Raw genomic sequence first — 23,818 nt, forward strand, 5'->3', positions numbered from 1 at the left:
TTTTATTATTTCTAGCAATTATTACTACCTTTCTAAATTGCTAGCTATTATACTTATTATAATCCTCCTTTTTATTTAGTATAAAAAGTAGGTTTTAGTAGTTCTTTTTTATAATAATAGCGGTAGACGTTTATATTATTATAGGAAGATATAGTAATTAGTCTCGGGATCTTTATTAGTTACCGATTTTTGTTATTTTATATATTTCTAGCCTCTTAAGCCTCGTACTCTCTATGATTTTTAAATAGCTTCTTTAGTTAATTTTTTAAAATTAGTAATCTCGCGCCGGGAGCTAGTATTATAAAAAAGCCCTTTAGCGGCCCTCTAGAGGATTCTTTTCTTTTTACCTTAAATCCTCGTCTTTTTAGCCTTTTTTTAAGCTAATAGTAACTCTAACGAGAGGTCGTAAGACTACTTTAGGGTAGCCGCTTTTTTTTTAAGTTAATCTCCGAGCTCTATAATACTCTTAGCTCGATATTATTAGGACTTTTAAATCCCCTTCTCTCTCGTTAAACTATCCCTTATATTATATTCTTAAGTAATACCCGGGGGGTAGTTAAGGGAGCTATAAGGAAATTATCTAAATCGTAGGCTTAAGGTTATACCCATAAGATCTTCGTAATAATAGACTTTTCTATATACTATAAATTTTTTAATTTAATAACTTTTATAAAGTTACCTTTATTACTAAGTAAGAATATTTACGTTTAGAAATCCCCTTTTTTAATCGCGCGGTACTCTTTTATATTATACTTTTATTAATTTAACTAGTTAATTTTTAATTACGGGCCGGCTATAAAAAAGTCGTTTAGTAAAAAAGCTGCTCGGGGCGACGGTAAAAAGCTAGTTACTTAAGCGGTTTTATTAATTAACGTAGTTTAACGTAATAAACGTCGACTTCTTATAGGTAATAAAGGGCTACGATTATTTAATTCCGTGCGGTATTTAAGAATTACCTCTTTTTTTATCTACTTCTATAAGGTTAATTAGTATAAATTTCTTATCCCGTATAGTATTAAGAAGTCGTCTCTTTTGCGTAATAAAATACCTTACTAATTTATAATAATAGAATTTAATTACTAATTAGTGTTAGTATTCCTATTATAAAGTAGTTAGTTCGAACCGTAGTTAACGAAGAGATTAATTAAACTATATAAATATTTACGTAGGTGTAAAAAGGAGGTTCTAACCGTAGGTTAGGCTAGCTACGATAATTATAAATAGGGCCCCTAATTGGCCCCTGCGCAGTCGGCTGTATGCCGCGGTCGAATTAGACTTCTAATCCGACAGATGCTATGTACTGCAATTATTCCCTATATAAATACCGGTAGCCGACCTCAGGATACCAGTATCGCGAGCTTTTCGTCCCGTCTCTGGAAACAATGAATCCACAGCGTCTGTTAGGAAGAGCTGCCTTCAAATCGACCAGCAAACTTGGCCAAATCCACAGCAATCCTGCCCCTATGTTGCGCGGCGCTGGCGCTCATATCGGTGTTCTGGTATGCGACGCGATAGATATTGCTATCTTCAGAAGGCGTCTGATTCTGATACGCATTCAGCTGTTGGCTAGGGAGGCTTCTCTGCGACGCTGCTGTTGAATGCGTGTGTGCCGATTTGCGCTCGGAACCGCTGCAGTGAGCCGATCAGTAAAACGTACCTATGTTTAGATATCACAAGCGGTGCAAAAAGCTTGAAACACGACAAGCATGAGAATTGACAGCTTTACCTGTGGCAGGCTGATTTCCCGGCGTTCGGATCCATCTTGATCGCAAGCTGATACTCGCTTTATGGCAGTTGCAATATTGGTAAATTATGTCTGCTAGAAGCTGACTGAGTCGCTGAACACCGAGAGCCTAGTCCTTGCTTCGCAAACATTGCAAGAAGAGCTTTCTTTGGCCACCAAAAGTTTCCCTCATTAAATACTAATTTGAATCTCCGAACAACGACGAATGGGAAACTATCGGTCAGGAAACGCAGTGGTCCTGGTCACATCCCGATTCCCGTCTCGTTAAGACGACCAAATGCTGCGCGGGCTCCAGACGAAAGCCAGATGAATCGACAACCCCTCAAAAAGGTGCAATCCCTCATGCGTTCCAGACTACATTTGCGGGGCAGATGCCTTCGAACTCGGGCGTAGCGGGGTTCGGCCGCCTAAGGGGACTAGTCGAGTGGTTGTGTCTAATCATGAGCCGGAGTCGTTTCGCAACGGTGGATGATGAACGCGTCCCAGCTCCACGCCCCGTCCGGGGAACACCATGCATGCGTGCATGGTAATGATGGTCACTAGCGTGGTGTGTAAAGTGAGAGCTCAAAATATAATCGACCTGATGAAGCCTAGGGCTAGCTTAAGAGCGTAGCCTGCTCGGTGCTGTGATATCAACTATTAGCCCATAGTAAAAACATCCAGCCTTGAGCGCGGGAATATCTGCAGAATCGAAGATGATTCAGTTGAGGTTAGTCTGCACCATGAGTTGCCACCGGGGTCATTCTTTGATGTTGGAAGCTGATTGGTATGTAAGGTAGCCGGCAGCCACCTGGGAGCACCAAAGGGCAGCGCTGAAGGATGGCCTGCCTGCCAGTGTTCCAGTTCTTGAAGATGGATATCCTGGGCAGGCATTCGTACAAAAAGAGAAGGTCACAGTTCAAGCTATGTCCCGGTCAGTGGACATCGTTTTGACACAGACATAGCATATCTTGACTGCGCGTGGAGGAGTGGTCATACAGCCCGGAGCCGAGACAACATGGAGGGTTGACTTCAACCACGCCCCCACCATCCAGAAGGAAAGCGAGAAACCTCCTTCCCGTTCAGTCAATTTCCTTCTAGCGGACTGGAAGAGAACTGGCCTCAGTGATGCGGCAGGCTGGGGCAGCATATTGTTGCGGCAGCGCAGCCGGCTATGAACGATAAGTTCCGCGGCCTCCGATCAACTTTGATCGGGCAGCAAGAAGAAACAGAAGAAGAGACTGCAATGAAAGGGTGGGTAGGATGTGGTCTCAAGCCCCTCGACTGTGGCCCTTGGCAGTGAGGTCTTGTGTTGTCATATCTGCGAGTTGCTTCATGCCGTTGGCATCCCGGATAGCGCCCGCAACCAGACGCATCCGATGGCCTACGTGGCCCAATTATGCCTTGCTCCAACGCCAGTGGAGATGATAGATGCTTCGGCTCGATGCAGAGTGCTGCCCGTTGCATAAAAATCCCCTCACTTTCTTGCTTCGCTCTCCGATTCAGGGCCCGTATCGTGATGCCTTGTGATGTTGTTCGCTTAGGCACCAGTGATCCGACAGAGCCTGACAGAGTGTTCCGGTTGCCTTGATGGTTTGCTCAGGGCAGCAAAATATCAGCTACGGTCGGGTGAATTCAACCGACCTTCGTCTGGGTTTGTGTCGTCCTCGGAAGTGTTGTCCTCGTTCGTTTGTGGTCGACCTTACTCAGCCGATTGACTAAGCTCGCTTGTGTGACCTGCTTTCAAGGGGTTCTGACTTTGTCTTCTCCGAACACATGCTCGGAGGCCTGGTGATTGTGCCTCGTTCTTAGATGGCAGTTCGTTCAACGAATCGACGAAGGAAGGATGCTGCGGATGGAGGATTGGACCAAGTATGGTTTAGTGTAAAAGCAACTGTGAAATGAGGGACTACAAGAAGCTGGGGATTCTCTTGATAAATATCCGTTCGACGGTGGCTTTGAACTGGGCATTGCGCCTTTTTACACCAAGGGATCTTGCTCCCATTAAGTATGCGAAGAAGCCATCGTCGGATGTGGGGTATGTTGTGCCTTTCTGTGTACGGAGTAACTTGGATGTAATTTCCTGACTTTGGTAAGTTTCAGTGACAGTATCCGTACGATTCGAGGCACAGTAGGAAGCCCCGAATGCTATGTCTAATTGGGTCCAGCCACGATCTCGGTATCGATCAGACTGGCAACGCAGAAGATAACACAGTTTGTGCACTGTTTCTTTCCCAATCCATCCTTCGACATGATTCTCCTGCCGAGACAGAAGGACTATCCTCGTCCAATGAAATCCAAGATACGACATATATCGGAAGCGCCATGGACTCACACGTAGACATGTTGATGCAGCGTGGCCTTTTGGTCGAAAAGAGTTGCATGCAAGGCGTCGGATTAGTCGCGCAGTTGAATCCATCTTTTTCCCGTCTAAGGATCTAAATATGTATGTACATCTCAAAACGGAACCATCACAGCTATGACACAATCCACGATGTACTTATTTTGCTATTCGCGCGTGCTCCTGCTCCCTCACCTGGGGATACAACAGGCAGGCGAGGCAACTGAATTGGTTTCTAAGTTCACAGGTCACCTCGACTGGGAGATTATCCAGGCCTCATGATACGCGAACGCACTAACGTCAGCACCCTAAGTCGCATGTCGATGACATGAAGGACCAAGCCAGTCAGCAGCTGGGCAGACTCAGCGACTTCCGAACGAAGGCAGTGTTGCTGCCGGTGCCACAGGATTCGACGAGATTGGGAAATAAACGTCCTTGAAAGAGAGGAGGGTGATCCCTTCATCGAATATCATCATGGAGTCAAAGGTCATCAGAAACATTTGATTTAGTGCCTCATGCCACCTTCACTCAAGACGATCTTGAGACCCGTGATACATCCCATTCTAAGTCCAAGTGATGCCTTGCAGCTCACACATCCAATCCGAATGTCCAGGCTCATACACATCAGTAGGCCCATATTCACCCCCCTCCGCCGCATCCATGTTGCAAACATTGACATTAAAGTTGCACAACTGCACCGGCTCCAAGCCAACACCCTTCTCCGACACGGTCTCCCAAGGGTTCGTAAGCTGCTCATAATCATGCTTATCAAAGCAGTCCCCAGGCCCCTTCAAGATCTCCTCCTTGGTAAGCCCATACGTCTGGATGAGCTTCTCGGCAAGCCGGTGTTCTGGCACATCATCATCGCTATCGCGCCTCTGGAATCGCCACTCAGTCCACTTGCTATTCGCCTCCTGCCTACACAGGATAGCGGCAGACGAGGCATCGCAAGCCGTCTTATTGAAAGTGCGAATGATGTAGACATTCTGCGCCTGCATCAGCAGCGCCATGGCATTGACGCTGACAGTCTTGTACATCCACGTGTCGAAATCATCCTGCGTGATGTTCGTCTGGCGGGAGAGGAAGCCGCCACCGCTCAAGACCTTGTTGATACCCCACGTCGGATCATCAATGGGCGCGTCAATGACCTTTTTCGCGTACGTTCCGATCGCCTGCTTGTACTCGTCGACTTTGCCGCCCATCTGGCTAGACAGGTCGCTCCATCGCAGAAACTGGCCGCCTGCGCTGGGCGCGAGCATCATGCCGCCCGCAATGATGTTGCCTCCCTGGACTGTGCTAGCGATGCTGCCCGCGGTGGCGCCGAGTGCTGCTGTGGTTGGAAAGGCGTTTAGGATTCCGTTGACCCATGCCAGGAACCGCTTCATGGGAGTTACGTTGTCCTTCTTTGCCGGCCATAGGTCGTCGACTACCTTTGAGAGCTTCAGGCTTAGGATGGTGGCGGCGTAGGTTACGGCGAGGTTGAGGTTGTTGACGTAGTTGTTCCAGCCTTGGATACCCATCAAGGCGTACCTTGCGTGACTCGTTAGTACAGAGAAGAGTGATGGGATAGAAGCAGAACACATGGCTTACCACCCAGGTAAAGTGACCGGTGTACACGGTTGACCGGCATTGCACCACAGGTTGACCCCGCAAAAGAAGTTGGGGGCACCTAAGTATGCTCCTAGAGCTTGCACATTGTCGGAAGAGTACTTCGTATAATGTTTCGCGGCGTTGGCGAGGAAGTTGTCTACGCCCTCCTTCTTCCATGTATCGCTCGAGAGTTGGCTAGGCACGCAGTTTGCACGCGGGCTCACGACTGAGAGCAAGTCGGAGCCAGGACTAGACGGCGCCGCGTCCACATAGACACTCGAATACCCAGCGCATAACGCCAGTAAAGATCGAACGTGCATGAGAGGCTATTATATCTCGAGAATGAACTGCCTGCAGTTACTCTTGGTAAGACTGATACAAAGGATAGGGGTGCCTGGACGTCGGCGCAGAGCAGCTGGTCAATATACACTGACAGACAAGAAATATGATGATGGGTAGTGAGGCTCATCGAGGCAAGTTCCCGGTGTTCAAGTGAGACATATAAGCATCTTGAAGTCGAAACAATTAGTCTCCATGTTTGCCGGGCAAGCTGTTTCCTGGACTGTGCTGTCTGTCGTCAAAATTGGCAAGCATCATTGCGTGATAAGGTGCAATCGAGCAAGGACCGCCGTTCATCTAATTAGACTTTGTTACGATACCATTGATGATGATTGAATTGAACACGAATCGGATATCAGGTCAAAAACTGGTAAGATTAAGACACTTTTGCGTGGTTAATGAGAGTCGGTCAATGTTGTGATAGATAAAGTTCCCACTAAGCTTGGATCACTATGTGTCAGGCTCGGCGTTGCCGCTTGGTTCATGTTTCCGAGGATCTTCTGGGCAGTATTAGTGTAGATCCCTCTTTCAAGGTTTGCAGGAAGTCTTCCAGGAATAATATAAAGAAATTGATAGGACTGTAAGCAACTCATTCAACCACTTGGCTCCGCTATGGCGATAGCCACTGAGTACACAATTGGCTCTTTGGTATAGTCGAGCATCTAGTCGTTCTATTACTCGCAGATACCTATATCTCTAAGCGACTGAGATGTGATTATAGAATCAAGACATTATATTTCAACTCGATAACGTTGCCATTTTCTAGACAGCGTATTACAACAACAAGAAGACATTCAACGCATACGCAATCGACATTGAAGCCAACGACTCGACGCAACCAGCGCCTCTCTCTCTTCCCTCTCTTCCCTCCATCTTCACAGAACCCAAACCCATCGCAAACCCACCATGAAGTTCTCCATACCCCTCCTCCTCGCCGCCTTCGCCACACAAGCCCTCGGCGACAGACACCACTTCTGCTGGTGCGGAAGCGACCAAGTCCCCAAATCAGACCCCTGCCTGACACAAGCCGCCTGCGCCAAATACCCGCAAGACAAGTTCTTCGGCGTCGAGGGCGGCGACCCGTCCGCGCCGACGATATCGAAATGGAGCGAGAAGAAGGCAAAGTGCTACAGCACGCGCGCGTGGCCCGTGATCCCGCATCCATTTCTCGGCGGGAACGAGTTTGAGGATGCGTGCTTTGCTGCCGCGGCGGATCAGGCTGTTGTCGATGCGTGTGGCGTTTCGCCTGGGAGCAGGACGGGGGTGAAGTCGTATTGCTCTGAGCCTTTTGACTGAGGGAATGTTTGCTGGGTTTGGTGGGTGAGCTCTGTTCTTGAAGTTTAAGTTGTTCAGGAAGTCTTGGGCGATCTACGTGAGTGGATGTTGACACTTGCTAACTTTTACCAATACCAGTCCTCCGCGAGTCTACCAGCGAGATTTGAATAACGGGGTCGAGCACCTCGATGCTTTGGCGTTAATCGGATTCAAGAGAGAAAAGTATTGATAGAATTGGAAATAAACTATAGATCTCTTGTGCAAAGCATGGTTTGGATTGAGTCCAGACATTTCTATCGTCTTTTAAATATACCTTAGCCTTGACAATCCTACAAAATTGAACAATGGAAATGCGATTATCTGCCCGATTATGAGAAGTCAATCATCGGCAGGGACCAAGGTCTCAACTGTCCGCCAACAAAAAACGCGTACGATAGACGCGTCTATGGAGAGTCAGTTCGACTGGCACCTTGGGGAGAGAGCCTCAATTCAACTATTGCCCTCATGATCAAGTCACAAAGCTGATGCTGCCGCACCGAAAGGTGAAGCTTCGCGGGCCAGCGGGCCCCCAGCTGCGAGCTACACGTCCCCACCCCGCCAATCAAGCCCCGGCCCACACCCTCTACTCCACATTCCTTCATAAGCCCTCAACTTTTTCTCATATTTTGCCTTCGGGCATTTGGTCAATTTGAAACGATACAGAGAAGATGTAAGCACCATCCCTGCACCCCTCGAGTTCGAGTCTGGAAACAGTCACTGACTTTCCTCACAGTAGCATGGCCCCTGCACTAAGGATGACACGCTCAATCAAAGAGAAGCTACCAATTTTTTTCTCGATTCTTTAAAATCGACTTTTCGATTGAGCGTCTTCTCTTTTACGAAGAGAAAGCGCGACGGTTCCCATTGCTCACCTCAACGCAGGTCTATCTGGCCAAATCCTTGGGGTCGTATGAGAGGAGATTCTTTATTTACATCTTAGGTGGGTAGTTGTTCACAGTACGCTACAAGGTTGCGCCGGACATGACGCCTGGACTGGCCAAGTCTTCTTTGGGCGCGCGCTTACACCAGTGGTTCTCATCATTTTGATATATTCGGACAGCATTAGTACCCAAACCGTGTCGCTTTCGATGCAAAACAATCACACATTTGCACTCAACAGGTAACACTGCGCGTCAAGTTTTTCTCGTTGCATTAAATCGAAAGTAAATAACATTACAAATACTGTGAGGGCTGTCCGTTTTTCCGCCGCCCGTACTATGTGGTGGGAAAGAATATGTCTAGATGTGCTCAAGGACAGGATATCTAATGGTCTAGAAGGAGCGTGGGTTGTGTCATTAAGTCGTAAAGCGGAGAGATGTGCAAATGAAATCCTCAAGATCCGTCGTGCGTGGTAAGTACTAAATCATTCTCATGCCTGGGGCGCGGCAGTGCGCTTGGGCATTTCCATGTCTACCCCGCGGAAGCGCATGCCACGCTTCTTCTTGGATGAGGTGGTGCTGGTGCTAGTCGACGAAGTCTTCTTCTTCTTGTCATCGTCATCAGACTTGCTGGTGGTCGTGGGCTTGGAGGTGATGGTCGAGCTGGCAGGAGTGGTGGCGGGAGAAGTGACCACGGGGCTCGTGGTGGTGCTCACGACCAGAGTCGAGGGCGTCGAGCTGGGGGTCGAGCTTGGGGACGGCGCATTGGTCTTGGTGGCCCAGTAAGCGTCCAGACGGCTCTCGACCTCCTGCTCGTTATTGTAGGGCTGGAGCTTGGCCATGTACTCGACCCGGGACTTGATCGCGTCCCAGCTAGATGCAGCAGAGCTCTCATTCTTGGAGCGCCACTCCAACTGCATGGGGTCGGCGAAGGCTTCCTCGTCGTAGCCAAGGTCCTCGAGCTTGGTGACGTTGAAAGCAGCCATCATCTCATGGTCCTCGTGGATGAGGTTGTGGCAGTGGAACATGTACACACCGGGCCAGGGGGCGTAGTGAGCCTCGACGGTCACAGTCTCACCAGGTCCAACCCAGACGACATCCTTGAGACCCTGAGACTCGTACGGGAAAACCGTGTTGCTACGGCCGTTGACGCGCTTGATGACGCGGAAATCGACGAGGTGGATGTGGATTGGGTGGCTCCAGCCGCCGGAGCTGTTCTCGAGCTCCCAAACCTCAACAGTACCCCGTTTAGGCTTGGCAAGGACGCGGTTGTTCACATCAGCAAAGATGACACCGTTGATACGCCAGTCGCTGCCGGTGCGGTGGAACAGGAAGTGCTGATCAACGCCGGTCTTGTCCTTGGGGAACGGCACGGCCCGGAGGGAGGAGGGGACTTCGGACTTGTCATTGACCGATTCGTCGCTGACTACAAAGCGCATAACCTTATCGGTGTGCAGATAGTCCACATCCGCGGCGAAGCCTCTGGTGTTGCGCATGGTGACATTCTCGCCCTTATACTTGGAGAAGTCAATGACAATCTCGTAGCGCTCGGCCATGGAGATGTAGAGATCCTTGACCTTCTGGGGTCCCGTCAAGAGGCCGGCATCGGAGGAGATGACTTCGAATTCGACTCTGTTGGCCTTGAGATCTTCGAGGTAGAGGAAAAATGTACGGGAAATGGCGGCATCGAGAAGACGGAAACGGTACTTGCGGGGTTCGACCTTCAGATACGGCCAAGGCTGTCCGTTGACATGGATAACATCGCCGTATAAGCTAGTCTGTTCGTTGGCAGGCGAGTACAGAGTACCATCGGAATTGTATTGTTTCGCAGAGAGAATCAGAGGAATGTCGTAGACGCCGTAACCGCTGGGGAGGCCAAGAGAGTCTTCAGCAGAATCGTGGAGGATGTATGCGCCAGCCTGGCCAAAGTAGGCATTCTCGGCAGTGTGGTCGATGGCGTGGTCGTGGTACCAGAGAGTGCGGGCGTTCTGATTATTGGGATAGTAGTAGTCTTTGTACTGGCCAGGGTTGAAGACATCTTCAGCCCAACCATCCCAAGGTGTGCGCTGAGCAAAAAAGGTTAGATGATAGTATTTCAAAGGTGGATGGTTCTAAGCCTTACCGAAGGAGAGCCGTGAAGATGAACTGAGCTGGCCATCTTGGCGTGGTTGATGAAGCGAACGACTGCCTCTTCGCCACGCTCTATGAGGAACGTTGGTCCAGGCGCTATGCCATCATATCCGACCAAGTTTGCAGGCTTGAGGTTGGGGTAAACTTGAGCGGTGAACTCCTTGACCTCAACCTCATAGTACCTGATCTTCTTTCCGGTCACTGGATTGATGATCGCCTGGTTGGGGCTGCTGGAAGTTAGCCACGAGAGCTCTTCATCAACGAACGGTATGAGCTGCGGATGTGGCTTACTATCGTTCCTCCTTAGGAGGGGGAATTGGTAGAGGAAACTCGTAGAGCCATGTGTATGCGGGACTGTCCCAGTCCTTGGCGAGGGTATCAGAAGCAAGAGCCAAGACAATGGCCAGAGACTGGCGAAGAGTGAGAGAGACCATGGCGGAGATGGAAGATGATATGCAGGGAAATGAGCCAAGAGAAACAGTGCAAGTGACAAGTGCTGGCCAAGACGGGTGGCGACGCCTTTGTAACTGTCAAATGCTTGGAAGGAGACAAGGGCGATGAGACTGGTGGAGAAGATTTCCGTTCGTAGGGACAGAACTCCAGTATTTATCAACTTTCATAATTCATCTCGATCAAAAATCTGGGTGGTCGAGGCGGCGAAACCATGGACCGAGTTACGGCGATCCAGTCCAATCTGACGAGACCCACGCCGGACCCCAGGTAGAAAGCCACAACGACAGCCTTAGCAATGGCGTGAGCCGGTGAAGGGTTGACCTCGAGCGAAATGTTTCCCGCACAGAGGTTATCGGCTAGCCCTTTGGAGCAAGAGCATCGCTAGTCTGAGCTGCTCTCTAAGGCGAGCAATATCCTTGGGATGAGTGGGCTGACGAGGGCGTACTGTAAAGCTCAATGGCCGACTTACGGTCCTTCAACATGGATCGCATCGTTCGGCGTCAGTGGGGCAAGTCGTTGTCTATGCATACACTCCAAGGGCAGATGTCTGGACGGTGAAGAAAGAAGGCCAGTCTAGAAACACGCGGTAGATGCAACACTCTTGTCCGAGTATGCCGAGGGGGGTCCAGGCCATCGGCAACCCAGGATCTTGGTTCAGCAGAAGCAGCAGCCAGGGGATGGTCGAGCTAGTCTCTAGCACGTACGATCCGTTTGGTTCCTCGAAGGTGACCCCATCTGCAAACTCGTGGATCGAAGATACGAATAAAGAAGTCAACGGGCGGCAGCTACAGCCATCCAGATCCAAGCCCTCAACGTCGGATTGCTTCTTGTGGTTGGGTCAGTGGGTAGGCCGTCAAGACGAGCGCCACTCTCGCGTAGCGCGCAATTTGATGCATGGAAATGTAAGAAGAGCTTTTGCCAGCCGGGCGCGGGAGGTTTACCTGACGCTGGTCAAGACGACATGAGAAGGCTGGGAGTTGACGCCTGGTGTCGAGGCCATAATGTTAGTATCCCTATTATAAGGTAGTTAGTTCGAACCGTAGTTAACGAAGATATTAATTAAACTATATAAATATCTACGTAGTAGGTATAAAAAAGAGGTTCTAACCGTAGGTTACTCTAGTTATAATAATCCTAAATAGGGCTCTTAATTAGCCCCTATATAGTCGGCTATATACCGCAGTTAAATTAAACTTCTAATTTAATACTAACTTTTTCTTTTTTTTATTAATTTACTTATTATAATTAAAAATCTAATTCGACCTCGGGTCCGTTTATTAAGTCGTTTCTTTTTACTCCTTTTTTTTATTCTTTTTATATAACTTATCTTTTTATTTATATATTAACTTTTTTATTATTTATAAATTACTCTAACCCCTTATTAAGAGTTATTTTTATAAAAACATTAGCGAGGTTATTATTATTATTAATCTAATAAATCTCGAGTATTTTACGCTTTTTATATAATTACTTAAGGGCTATAATATCGATTATAAGCCTCTTTTCTTTTTTTTTTAAATTTAACGAGGTATTTATATAATAAGTAGGAATTCGTATAAATAACCGTTAGGATTAATAAAAAGCTAAGTTAATTAGTAATTTTCTTTAGCGTTATTAAAATTATATAAGAGAGGTTAACGCTATTAACTATATTATAAACTTTTAATATTAGTATATTTCTTATTATTTACTTATTTTTAATTAACGAGTAATAGATTATATTATTATATATAATAAATTCGCTCTTACTTATACTCTTATTAACTAGGATAATAATATATTTTAATTATAAAATAAGGTCGTTATTATTTATAAATAACTTATTAATAAAGATATAGAGCTTATTAATTATAAAGTTAATTAAGTAGTAAATAAGGCCTCGATTAAGATTCGTTTATTACTATTTAAATTATTTATTAAGTACTTCGACGTTTTATTTAATTAGATCCGTAGCTTATACTATTTTAATATAATTAAAAATCGCTTTAGGTTAATATATACTTATAATATATACCCCTTGTGCGAGCTTAGTTTTATATTACTTTTTAATATTAATTACGTTTAGATCGACGAGGTTAATTTTCTTATCCTACCCTTTTTATTAAAAAACGACGGTTTCTTTTTTAATAATAAGAATTCTATTATTAAATACTAAGGGGGCGTTCGTTATAAGGACCTTTTTTAGTTTTATTATAAAGCCCGCTTTTTAAAGCTCCTTACCCTCTTCTTTTATAAAATTAATATTAAATAGGCCTAATATATCGTTAGTTTATATTCTAATAATTTTAAATTAGTTACTTTTATACTTAGAAATTAGTAAGTACGGGTCGTATGTAAATATAATTATTAATAATTAATTAATATAGAAATCGTAGTATATAGCTTACTAATAAGTACCCGATTTTATAAGCTTATATAATAGCTTAAGTACTTTAATAATCGTACTTTTTAAGTACTTACTAATTATTTCTTTTAATAAATAGGCTAGGATTTTTTTATAAGCCCTATAGCTAATTAAGTATAGGCCTAGGTAATATTATAGCTCTAAATCTTATATCCCTTTTTTCGTAATAATACTATTAATACTATTATTAACTATTAGTTATAGTACTATATAATAAGTAATTATATAAGTAGCGTCGCTTTTTTAATATTACTATACCCTTATATTATATATTTAAACTTCTTATATAGTTAGAATATTCTTTTTTTTTAATCTTACGAACTATTTGTAATTTAAATATATATAAGTTTATATATTTCTCTAAGTCGTAAAGGATAAATTAATAAACCCCTCGATCGTAAAGAGTATTTATTTTAATAAGATCTAATCCTTTAAACGGCTTTTTAATAATTATAATTACGCCTTTTTTATATAGTTTAATTACTAGCTTAAAATCGGCTTTCTTTTTTATTATATAAAAGGTATTAATTACCTCGTTATTAATAATAAATTATTATATTAGGGCTTATTATTGTATCCTTCCGTAACGTTTCGTTAGTAGTATTAGTACTTTTTTAATAATTTCTTTTTTTTATTTATTTATTAGTATTATTATAATAATCTTATTAAGGATAATTTCTTATACTTTTACTACGGGTTATATAGTTTCCCTTAGCTTTTTTTTTTTATAAGTTAAAAATTACTTCGCTAAGATTTATATAATATAATTTAACTACCGTAATTAATACTTCGAGAGGCTAGTTATAATCCCTCGTAACTATATAAAATCGCTCGTTAACGGAAATTAATTTATATAGCCTAGCTTATTATTAAATAATTTCGTACTATATTCGTATATCCGAATTTAGTAATATATTTAAATTACTCCTTATATCGGGCTTATTACGTATAATAATTACTTTATTAACTTATTTTTTTATACTTATTTTACGTAATACCCGTATTATTTTTTCAATTACTTAGGCTCGTTAGCTTATATTTAGTAATAGTAATAAGGCTAAGGTCGTTTTTAAATATATTTTAAATATTAATAATATTAGTATAAGCCCGTTAGGCCCTATAATATTATTATAGTATTTTAGTACTATTTAGAGGTATTCGTTATTAATAAAATCGGGATTTTCCTTTTTAATAATTCTAAACGCCCTTTTTAGTTATTAATATACCCTTTTTACTTTTTTAATATTATAATACGCTTTAACGGGTATAACTTTTAGTTATATACCGTAAGCCGTCGCATTTTCTCTAAATTCTATTAATTTAAAACTAATATTAGCGTTAGTTTTAATACTATTTAGCGGTCCTTAGTATATATCGATTTATCTTTTTTATAAAGCTACTTATACTATTTTTATTTCTAAATCCTAAAGGAATTGCCCTATTTAAAAAAATATAGCTACGTCGATTATATATAAGACTAGCTAATTATTTAAATAAAAGATATTAATAATGATTTCCTAATTAAAGTTAAGCTTATTACGTAATTTAAATTTAAATTTACGTAGGTTCTATATATTTATTTAGTATTAGTAATATACTTTCGTTAACTATTCTAGCGCCCCTATTTTAATATTACTATTATTTAATTATTTTAAGAGGTTATATAGCTTCGTAACTAATAGGTACCCGAATCTCTAGTATAGTTATTTAAGCTTACTTTTTATTAAGTAATTAATTAACTTCGTATTATTAATAAGCTTTATAAACGCATACTCTTATTATTATTCGACTATTTTAAAATACTTATTAATAAAGATTCTATTCCTTATATTATTAAATATAATACTTAGTCGATTTATATTTTTTAAATATAAGAAAAATAGGGTATTAATAAGTAAAATATAAAAAGTTATCGTTCCGAAGTACGTCTCTATTTTTATTATACTTAGGGTAACGATTTCCTTATTTAAACTAAAACTAATTTTTATAATACTTACTATTAATATATTAAACGTTGTTAGTACGATCTTTTATAGTACTTAGAATTACCCTTTTCCTCTTATTAACTATTATAATACTTTAATATTTAAAATAATTTTATAAAAGTTATTTAGGCCGTACCTTTTACTTATATAAAATACTTATATAAGCTTATTATTTAAAAGATCTAGGTAATATAAAAAAGACCCCTCTAACTACCCCTAGATTTATTTAGTATTATATTCTTTCTTTTTAAATATCAAAAAAATAGGCTTTTACTTTATTAAATTCGCCCTTTTAGCCGCCTCTATATCCGTTATTTAAAGAACTTTTTTTTATTATTTATAAATAAAAACCTACTTATTAAGAGCTTTTATTACCCTCTATTTATTTAGCTTTATATATTTTTTAGAGGCTAACGGGGTAAAAAAAGAGTAGTTAATATCGTTAATTTTATTATAATCTAATTTATTAATATAAGGGGCGAGATTTTTTTTATTTTTTAAATTTCTTATAGGGGGTAGATATTTTAAGCTACTATTTTAATTACTGTTACTAAGTTCTATACCCCTAGATCTACTCTTATATATAATAAGGAATTAATTAAATTAACGAAGGCTAGTTTTATTATTTATTACCCTCGACTTTTTATACTATTCGTACGATTTTATACGCTCTTTTTCGGAGTAGTTACTTAACTAATATTTTTTTATTTATAAATATAATATTACTTTTTTTATTACCTTACTTATAAGTTAAATCTTTACCTATTTAATAAATCTGGGCCTCTTTATTAACGATTACCGTATTTAGCCTCTTTTCCTTTTTTATTATATATTTAATTAACTTAATATTATTAATAAGGGCCGTTATATACTTAGAAATAGGTTTAGTATAGTATTTTAATATTAATATTAAAGCTAGATCTTAGCCTCGAGTAGAGCGTTTTATAGTTTTTAAGTACTTAGTATAAGGTTATTTTTACCTCTAGTACGCGCTAAATTACGGTATAAAAATATTTAATTTTCTACTCGTTAGTTCCCTTATTTAGCTAGGTTTTTATTAGCTTATTAATTCGATTAATAAGCTTTTTAAGGATCTTTATTCGCAATTTACCCTCTATTATTCTAATTATAAATATAAAAAAAATCGCTTATAATTTAGATAGGAGCTCTAAGTTCTTATTATAAGTTTTAAAGTAGCTTTAGATTGCGTTAATAATACTAAAAAAGTCGTTTTAATCGAAATTACATACCGCTTTATAATAATAATTAGAAGCTTTATTTATAAAAACGATATTAATTATTAAATAATACTAATATTCCCTAATCCCGACCTTTTTATAATAATCATAAAATATTATTAGGGTTTTTTATAAGACCTTATACTTCCTCTTATAATATAATTTCTTTTTTAAAAAGATCTTTTTAAAATTTATAAATTATCTCGTATTTATTATTATATTTTTAGTATTTATATATAATCCCTACGTTATTACGTACTATTAATAACTTCGGGTCGTTTACTTATTTCTATATTAGTTAATCGGCGCCGAATTTCGTATTAATAATAATAACGAACTATAGATTAAAATAAATAGAATCGTTAATTATCGTATCTTTAGTACTATATTTTATTTTTATATATCTTTTTATAATAATAAATTATTATTAGTAATTATAAAAAGGAAATTTATATCGTTTATCTTTTTTCTAAATTTATTAAAACGATTATACGCCCTATTAACTTATACTTAGTTTTATAATACGAATTTCTCTTTTATAATTATTATTATTAGTATTTCGTATAGTTCTCGCGATTATAACTAAGCTAATAATACCCCTTATATATAAAGGAATTTATTTACTATTTTCGTAATTCTTAAGCTTATACTTATAAACTATTTATTCAGTTAATAACTAAGGTCGTTTATAATTTTATAAAATAGGGGTTACCCCTATAGCCCCTTTTTTTATAGACCTTAGTTAAATAAATTAATATTACGTTAATTTACTTATTATTAAGTTAATTTATAATTCTATATATTTACGTTCCCTAATAATCCGGGTTAATATTTACTTATTTATAAAGGATTAGAATTCTATTTAAAATCGGGTTTTTTTCTCTTTTCTTTTACCTTAACTTACTAAGGGTCGTACTCTAGCTCATACCCGTATTAGTAATTACTAACGTATTTAATTTTAATAGGAATATATTTAACTTACGCACTAATTATAATAAATCCGTACTTTTACTACTTAATAAATTTATTAAGGTCTAAGAAATTCCCGCTTTTTCTTATTATTTTATTATTACTCTCGTTTTTATCATTTTTAATAATTACTATTACTTTTTTAAATTACTAGTTATTATACTTATTAAGATCCTCTTTTTTATTTAGTTTAAAAAGTCGGTTTTAGTAATTCCTTTTTTTAATAATAGTAATAAACGTTTATATTATTATAAAAAAATATAATAATTAGTCTCGGGATTCTTATTAATAGCTAATTTTTTATTATTTTATATACTTTTAGCTTTTTAAGCCTCGTACTCTCCGTAATTTCTAAATAGCTTCTTTCCTTAACCTAACTTTTTTACAATAATATTTTATAAAAATAATTAAAAATAAACGCCGGGTAGCTCGTAAAAGAGCTATATAAGTTATTAAGTACGGTTAGTAAAGTTAAGCCCTTTTTTTTATAAAATTATAAATATTAAGGACTTATTAAAAATACTTACTTATCGCTCGTACTTAGTAAGACTAAATATTTTAAAGATTTTTTCTCTTATTACTTCTTTATACCCTATTTTATATTTTTTAAATGGTTTTTTCTATAACTTAATTATAGTTAGGTAATTATCGCTTATTAATAATCCCTTTTATTACTTAGTTAATTTTTTAAAATTAATAATCTCGCTCCGGGAGCTAGTATAAAAAGAAGCTTTTTAATAATATTTTAAAGGGTTCTTTTCTTTTCTCTTTAAATCCTCGTCTTTTTAGCTTTTTTTTAAGCTAATAATAACTATAGTAAAAAGTCGTAGGACTATTTTAAAATAGCCGCCTTTTTCTTAAGTTAATCTCCGAGATCCGTAATATTCTTAACTCGATATTATTAGGACTTTTTAACTTAATACTATTAGGACCTCTAAATCCCCTCCTCCCTTATTAAACTATTCTCTATATTATATTCCTAAGTAATACTCGGGGGGTAATTAAAGGGGCTACGAAGAGATTATTTAAATCGTAAGTTTCGAGGTCCTATTTATAAGATCTTTATAATAATAAACTTTTTTATATACTATAAATCTCTTAATTTTATAACTCTTATATATATTCTTATTATATTTACTAAGAATATTTACGTTTAAAAATTCTTTTTTTTAATTATATAATACTTTTTTATATTATATTAATAAGCTCGTCCGTTACGCTAATTAATTAAATAAGTAGTTATTTTATAAGTATTTCTTTTTATTAATTTAACTAATTAATTTTTAATTACGGGCCGGCTATAGAAAAGTTATTTAATAAAAAAGCTACTTAATATAATAATAAAAGGCTAATTACTTAAATAGTTTTATTAATTAACGTAGTTTAATATAATAAACATCGACCTCTTATAAATAATAATAAGCTACGATTACTTAATTCTATATAATATTTAAGGATCGCCCTTTTTTAATTTATTTTTATAAAATTAATTAATATAAATCTCTTATCCCGTACGGTATTAAAAAGTCGTCTCTTTTATATAGCGAGATACTTTACTAATTTATAATAATAGAATTTAATTACTAATTAGTATTAGTATTTTTATTATAAGGTAGTTAGTTCGAACCGTAATTAATAAAGAAATTAATTAAATTATATAAATATTTACGTAATAAGTATAAAAAGGAGGTTCTAACCGTAGGTTAGTCTAGTTATAATAATCCTAAATAGGGCCCCTAATTGGCCCCTACGTAGTCGGCTATATGCCGCGGTCGAATTAGACTTCTAATCCGATATATAAAGAAAGAGCTAGTGCGGCTGTTCAGTCAGTCTAGGTCCCTTGTTCTTGAATCTGGTGTGGCTATTTCAGCCTCAGAACCTTCGACAATGCAAGATATCAATAGCGCGAGCCTCCTAAGTTGAAACGAGCCACTGAGCGAGCACCACAAATGGCCCAGCGAGGCTATTCTGGGATCACGGTACCGGCTCGAGCGCCAGTATCGGTTGGCGCAGGATGCCTAAGAGCTGATGTGTATTCAATGGACAGTAGAGGAAGAAGCGACTCGGAGCTGACATGCAAGAGGTTCCAGGGTACTGGGTCGGTAGTCTGTCGAGTTGGAGGTGGATGGGATCATTGACAAATCGGACTCTGCGTTCCCCAGAGCACGGGAGCAGGGATGCTGCCCCGGACCAATGGCTTCGGAGTTGTGGAAGTGTGCATCGTATCTGGTCCAGCTGCAAGAACATGAGAGCTGAACAGCTCGAAGCAGGCATTCTGTGCGAACGAACGCTGCGGGCCTCCACACACACACACAGGCCTAAAGTCGGTCTTTATCGACGCTTGAGCCGGCTCTGATCGGTTCCCGACTGGGCATCCTTCCCATCCGATGATGAAGGGGTACACCCTGGTTCATGCCAACCTCATGTCATCTATGACAGGCAGAACTTTCTCGTTGGTGTCATTAGGCTGACAATGCTTAGCATACGGTGTCAGCAGCCGACCCTGACAAGAGGTTGTCGAAGGCTGGTTGAGAGAGCCAGACGCAGTCTTGCGGCACGTGATGCGGTGTGGAAGCCGGAGGGTGCGCTGCCACTGGGACTGAAGAGCGTGGCCAGGCCGACAACTTGACAAGACTATCGTACGCCACATTGACGCAGCTGATGGATGCTGCAGAATGCTTATTCCTTCGATGATGCGGCCATGATTCGACGACATGTCTTCTCGGCGAGCTTTTCGTCCGACTTCTGCGCAGAGAAGAAGCTTCTCATCGATATCGGATGGATCGTTGAAGTTCGGACAATGCACATCGTCTGGACTTTGAAGGTCTAGTAGTCTGATCTCAGGGGTAAACTGGAGGATACGTGGAGGCAGTGTCCATGTTTCGGCCGGAAATGGAAAAGATGAGAGGTGGGACAAAGCGTTGAATTCGCCGGAATTGGCGATGAGGTGAGAAAGAAAGGCACTCGGAGGAGGAGGGAAGAAGGCTGGGTGGGTGGGAAAGTCGAAAGAAAGGCAGCAGTCAGTAAACCCGGGCGACACCTTCCCCAAGTTTTCGGTTCCTGGAGCCCCAAAATTTAGTGCCAAGCCGCTACCGTCGCTAAACCTTATTAGCGCTTCAGCCCGGACCAAGATGAAGCTTAATTATCTCGAGTTTGATTGGCCAAGCTCCCGTGACCGGGGCTTCAGGGTCCACCTTAGTCAGGCGCTCGTTGTCCACCTCCGTTTCCCATCGCCGCCGCTAAACGTCGAAAACCTCCGAGTAAACTTAACCACACCACATTCTCTGGCCGTGTCCTTCGGCGCTTTGTGCTCGTATACCCCAGGCTGCCACACCCTATCGACTTGCCAGCGAATCATCCACCCGGCAGTCGTGGGATCAGGACTCCAGCTACCCAGACTGCCGGGTCGTGAACAAAGAGGCCACACGAGCGGTTCCTTGTCCTTGTCCTTGTCCTTGTCCTCTTCGAAGCCGCATCCTCAAGCCCAAGCCGATGACCATGTCTCGAAGCCCCCAACGTTTCTCGTTTCACGCCAGACGTTGCGTACCGTATACGATGAAAAGCCTGTTCGGATGATTGTCAAAGGATACGCACGCGACGTGCTCTCGACTTCTTTACTGCGTCTTTGTCGTTTGGACCTTGCTGTTGAACGGCTGCCCACCAACCTCCCATGCCAAGACCCTTAACTGGCTGAAGGTTGTCACAGTTATTTTTCGCCGTCGAAGGAAAAACTGTCTGGTGGCGGTAGACGGTTTTCTCGTGGCGTTTCCCTGTCGAGTGGCAGCCTCAGCTTCTGCAGACCCTCATCTCCTCATCCTGTGATCTACCAGCTATCCAGCCGTCCGGCCCAGAAATCATGACCATCCAACCGGAATCCTCATCTCCGCACAACTCGGTGTAAGATTTGTGGAGATCTGCATAGGACTACTGACCTGAAGTCGTATCTCTAGTTCCTCGTGCATGGACCGGCATACGGCCAGGCCAGTCTGCAGAATCGTGGCCTCGCCGGCCTCGTCGGTGTTCGCGATCCTAGTCTTTCTTGCATACTGCATATTCATCATAGCTCGTGCAGGTATGTGCATTGCCACATGCACAAGTGGCTTCCGCACCATCCGTCTATTCTGGATTTATCCTCTCGTTTCGGATCAGCTCGTCTAGCCTCATGGGGTTTTCAAAGGAGTCACCACTCGGGTGCTAGTTCGCTACGAAGCCACGTTCTAGACCTTTCGTGTTTTAGCTGCCAAGCCTCACGGTCCCCTCGAATCCATCTCGGGTGTTGAGAGTATAGGAAATACTGCGGGGAGACACGATCTCGGCCGACTCTTCAGAAATAGTTCATAAGTGCTGGGCTTCATCGCGATATCTCGATCAGAATGAAGTTATCCACCACTCTCATCTCTCACAGTCTGATATCTGGCAAACTGGTCTAGCCGACTCAGACATATCTTCATCATGTATTCGGCAAAGTCGATCTTCTACGCGGCCTTGAGTGCTTCGGTCTCTTTCACATCTGTACAAGCACAGGTGGCAGATTATCCCTTCGACATTAACGGAGCGTTCGAAGGGCAAGCATACGTCCCTCCAGTCATATGACAGTATTTGGTGAACTTCAGACTGACATGGAAACTGCAGTGCTTCTGCCAGCACAACAGAATTCAACACCGGTGGCACCTTCAGGTGCAATGGCCACGCCATTACTGTGCCAAAGAATCTTCAAGTCACATTCCCAGCGGCCTTCATTCCTTTCAAGGAATTTGTGGGCAGCAGTGGCGGCTACACTGGTTACAACTGCGAGGTCACAGGCAATGTCGTCAACGGGGTTCCCATTGCTGCTCAGGTCTCAATCGCCCAATCGCTTCTGAATGGTGCCTCTGGTTTCGTTGATAGCGTGAACACTGATGGCCGGATCAAGTTGACGGACGGAAGCACCATCCGCATCAACGACCCTAACGCCATCTACTCCGTCGGATACACTTCCCAGCCTTTCTTCACTGCAGACGACGCCAATCCAAGCATCAGCTCTTTCTCTGGCTTCCCCATGTGCGTTCCGCGTAGCGCCACCGATGCTCTCTGCCCTCAGTCCAACAGACCAGATGTTACCCCTGGCGTCAAACAAGGACTTTTGTAAGTCTCGAAGCTCACTTTTGTCCGAAACTTTCTAACACTTATTTTTCAGCAAAGCCCCTGATGCCCTGGTCATGGCTCCCATTGTAGCTGGCGATTTTGTTGAGTACTCTGGTGTTCAGTCCGGTAGCGAGATCATCGTCTACAACCTTGTCGTGAGCAACGTCCAGATTACCACCTCGGGCGCCCCGACGTACATCCGCATGGAGGATGCCAACATTGGCGTTTGGACCGCCGACACAGTCAACCAGGAAATCGCACAGACCAGAGTCAGTTACCATGCCGCTGTCTCCGCATCATGAAATGCCCGTGTAGCTAACACAACACAGTTCGTCGGCTATACATCTGACTCTGCCGCAAATGTCAACCCCATCAAGATCTACGCCATTGAGTACGACCCGTGCACTGGCGAGGCCGTCGATCGTGAGATCGCGGGTGTGAGCGTGCCCAGCACCGAGGTCCGCAACAAGTTTGAGTACCGCATCAAGGCGACCCAAAACGACAACTACGCCCGCGAGTACCGCGTCGTCGCCGGCACCGGCACCGTGAAGACCAAGAACGGTATTATGGCCGGCCAATATGTCATGCCTGTCTCGGAATGGATCCAGCCCGAAGACTCCGTCCCCGGTCGCCCTCCCAGCCCGCATGACTTCCGCAGCTACGCCTTCTTGGCCAAGGGGCTGGGTCGTGATGCCGAGGGTAACCTCTGGGGCCCGCTGAACCCCTTCCCCCAGACTGGTGCTACCCTGTACGACAACTCCAAGTGCCCTCCCGCTACCACCCCTACCACTGGCACTGGCACTGGAACGGGTACTGGAACCGGCACAAGCACCACCCCTGTCACCGCTGCCAGCAGCTCGGCGGCGGCCGTCAAGTACAAGGATGTCGTGACGATGCCCACCTACAACTGGGTCTCATCCCAGAGCGGCACGCTCACCGTCGGCTGCCAGTCCAACAGCACCGACGATGCCGCGGTCGCGATGAAGCTGAGCTACACCAACAAGGACGGTACCACCACCGGCCTCGCCATGACCTCCGGTGGCAAAGGTCTCTGGAACTTCAATAGTAACAAGATCAAGCAGCCCACAACTGGAACAGTCATTTGCAAGAGCGGTCTTGGCGGCCAGGTAGCGCGCTGAAGTGTTTGACCGGAAAAATTGGCTATTGATCTTATCGATGGATACCTTTGGCGTTTCGTTTGGGATTTCGGTGCGCGATACCTTTTAGATTTAGATAACCTGTTAATGAATGATGAACACTATTGCAATAAATTTCCCATATCACCGTGTTCATACTTTGCCAGATGAGGATAGTCAACGCCGAAAGCTTA

General features: G+C 42.0%; 7 protein-coding genes across 7 annotated transcripts; 3 read left to right on the top strand and 4 right to left on the bottom strand.

Annotated features, from left to right (window-relative positions):
* Positions 1 to 1,400: 1,400 nt before the first annotated feature.
* On the bottom strand, positions 1,401 to 1,875 carry CLUP02_01878 (uncharacterized protein; the record flags this gene model as incomplete). The annotated part of the gene is made up of 3 exons (XM_049280914.1): positions 1,401 to 1,629; positions 1,727 to 1,783; positions 1,847 to 1,875. The coding sequence occupies 3 exons, from the start codon at positions 1,873 to 1,875 to the stop codon at positions 1,401 to 1,403; spliced, it is 315 nt and encodes a 104-aa protein (XP_049136871.1).
* A 2,454-nt stretch (positions 1,876 to 4,329) lies between these two features.
* On the bottom strand, positions 4,330 to 4,527 carry CLUP02_01879 (uncharacterized protein; the record flags this gene model as incomplete). The annotated part of the gene is made up of 1 exon (XM_049280915.1): positions 4,330 to 4,527. One exon carries the CDS (start codon positions 4,525 to 4,527, stop codon positions 4,330 to 4,332), a length of 198 nt encoding a protein of 65 aa, XP_049136872.1.
* Positions 4,528 to 4,627: 100 nt separating this feature from the next.
* Positions 4,628 to 5,974, bottom strand: CLUP02_01880 (uncharacterized protein; the record flags this gene model as incomplete). The annotated part of the gene is made up of 2 exons (XM_049280916.1): positions 4,628 to 5,594; positions 5,655 to 5,974. 2 exons carry the CDS (start codon positions 5,972 to 5,974, stop codon positions 4,628 to 4,630), a joined length of 1,287 nt encoding a protein of 428 aa, XP_049136873.1.
* Positions 5,975 to 6,899: 925 nt separating this feature from the next.
* Positions 6,900 to 7,289, top strand: CLUP02_01881 (uncharacterized protein; the record flags this gene model as incomplete). The annotated part of the gene is made up of 1 exon (XM_049280917.1): positions 6,900 to 7,289. The coding sequence occupies one exon, from the start codon at positions 6,900 to 6,902 to the stop codon at positions 7,287 to 7,289; it is 390 nt and encodes a 129-aa protein (XP_049136874.1).
* A 1,387-nt stretch (positions 7,290 to 8,676) lies between these two features.
* CLUP02_01882 (bilirubin oxidase) lies at positions 8,677 to 11,259 on the bottom strand (the record flags this gene model as incomplete). Its single annotated transcript, XM_049280918.1, has 5 exons — positions 8,677 to 10,251; positions 10,308 to 10,542; positions 10,607 to 10,725; positions 10,994 to 11,130; positions 11,238 to 11,259. The coding sequence occupies 5 exons, from the start codon at positions 11,257 to 11,259 to the stop codon at positions 8,677 to 8,679; spliced, it is 2,088 nt and encodes a 695-aa protein (XP_049136875.1).
* Positions 11,260 to 20,495: 9,236 nt separating this feature from the next.
* CLUP02_01883 (uncharacterized protein) lies at positions 20,496 to 21,050 on the top strand (the record flags this gene model as incomplete). Its single annotated transcript, XM_049280919.1, has 1 exon — positions 20,496 to 21,050. One exon carries the CDS (start codon positions 20,496 to 20,498, stop codon positions 21,048 to 21,050), a length of 555 nt encoding a protein of 184 aa, XP_049136876.1.
* A 170-nt stretch (positions 21,051 to 21,220) lies between these two features.
* Positions 21,221 to 23,627, top strand: CLUP02_01884 (uncharacterized protein; the record flags this gene model as incomplete). The annotated part of the gene is made up of 5 exons (XM_049280920.1): positions 21,221 to 21,261; positions 21,315 to 21,436; positions 22,017 to 22,488; positions 22,541 to 22,757; positions 22,818 to 23,627. The coding sequence occupies 5 exons, from the start codon at positions 21,221 to 21,223 to the stop codon at positions 23,625 to 23,627; spliced, it is 1,662 nt and encodes a 553-aa protein (XP_049136877.1).
* Between the last annotated feature and the right edge of the window lie 191 nt (positions 23,628 to 23,818).

Source organism: Colletotrichum lupini, chromosome 1, assembly GCF_023278565.1.
Source record: "Colletotrichum lupini chromosome 1, complete sequence".
Classification (NCBI taxonomy): Eukaryota; Fungi; Ascomycota; class Sordariomycetes; order Glomerellales; family Glomerellaceae; genus Colletotrichum; species Colletotrichum lupini.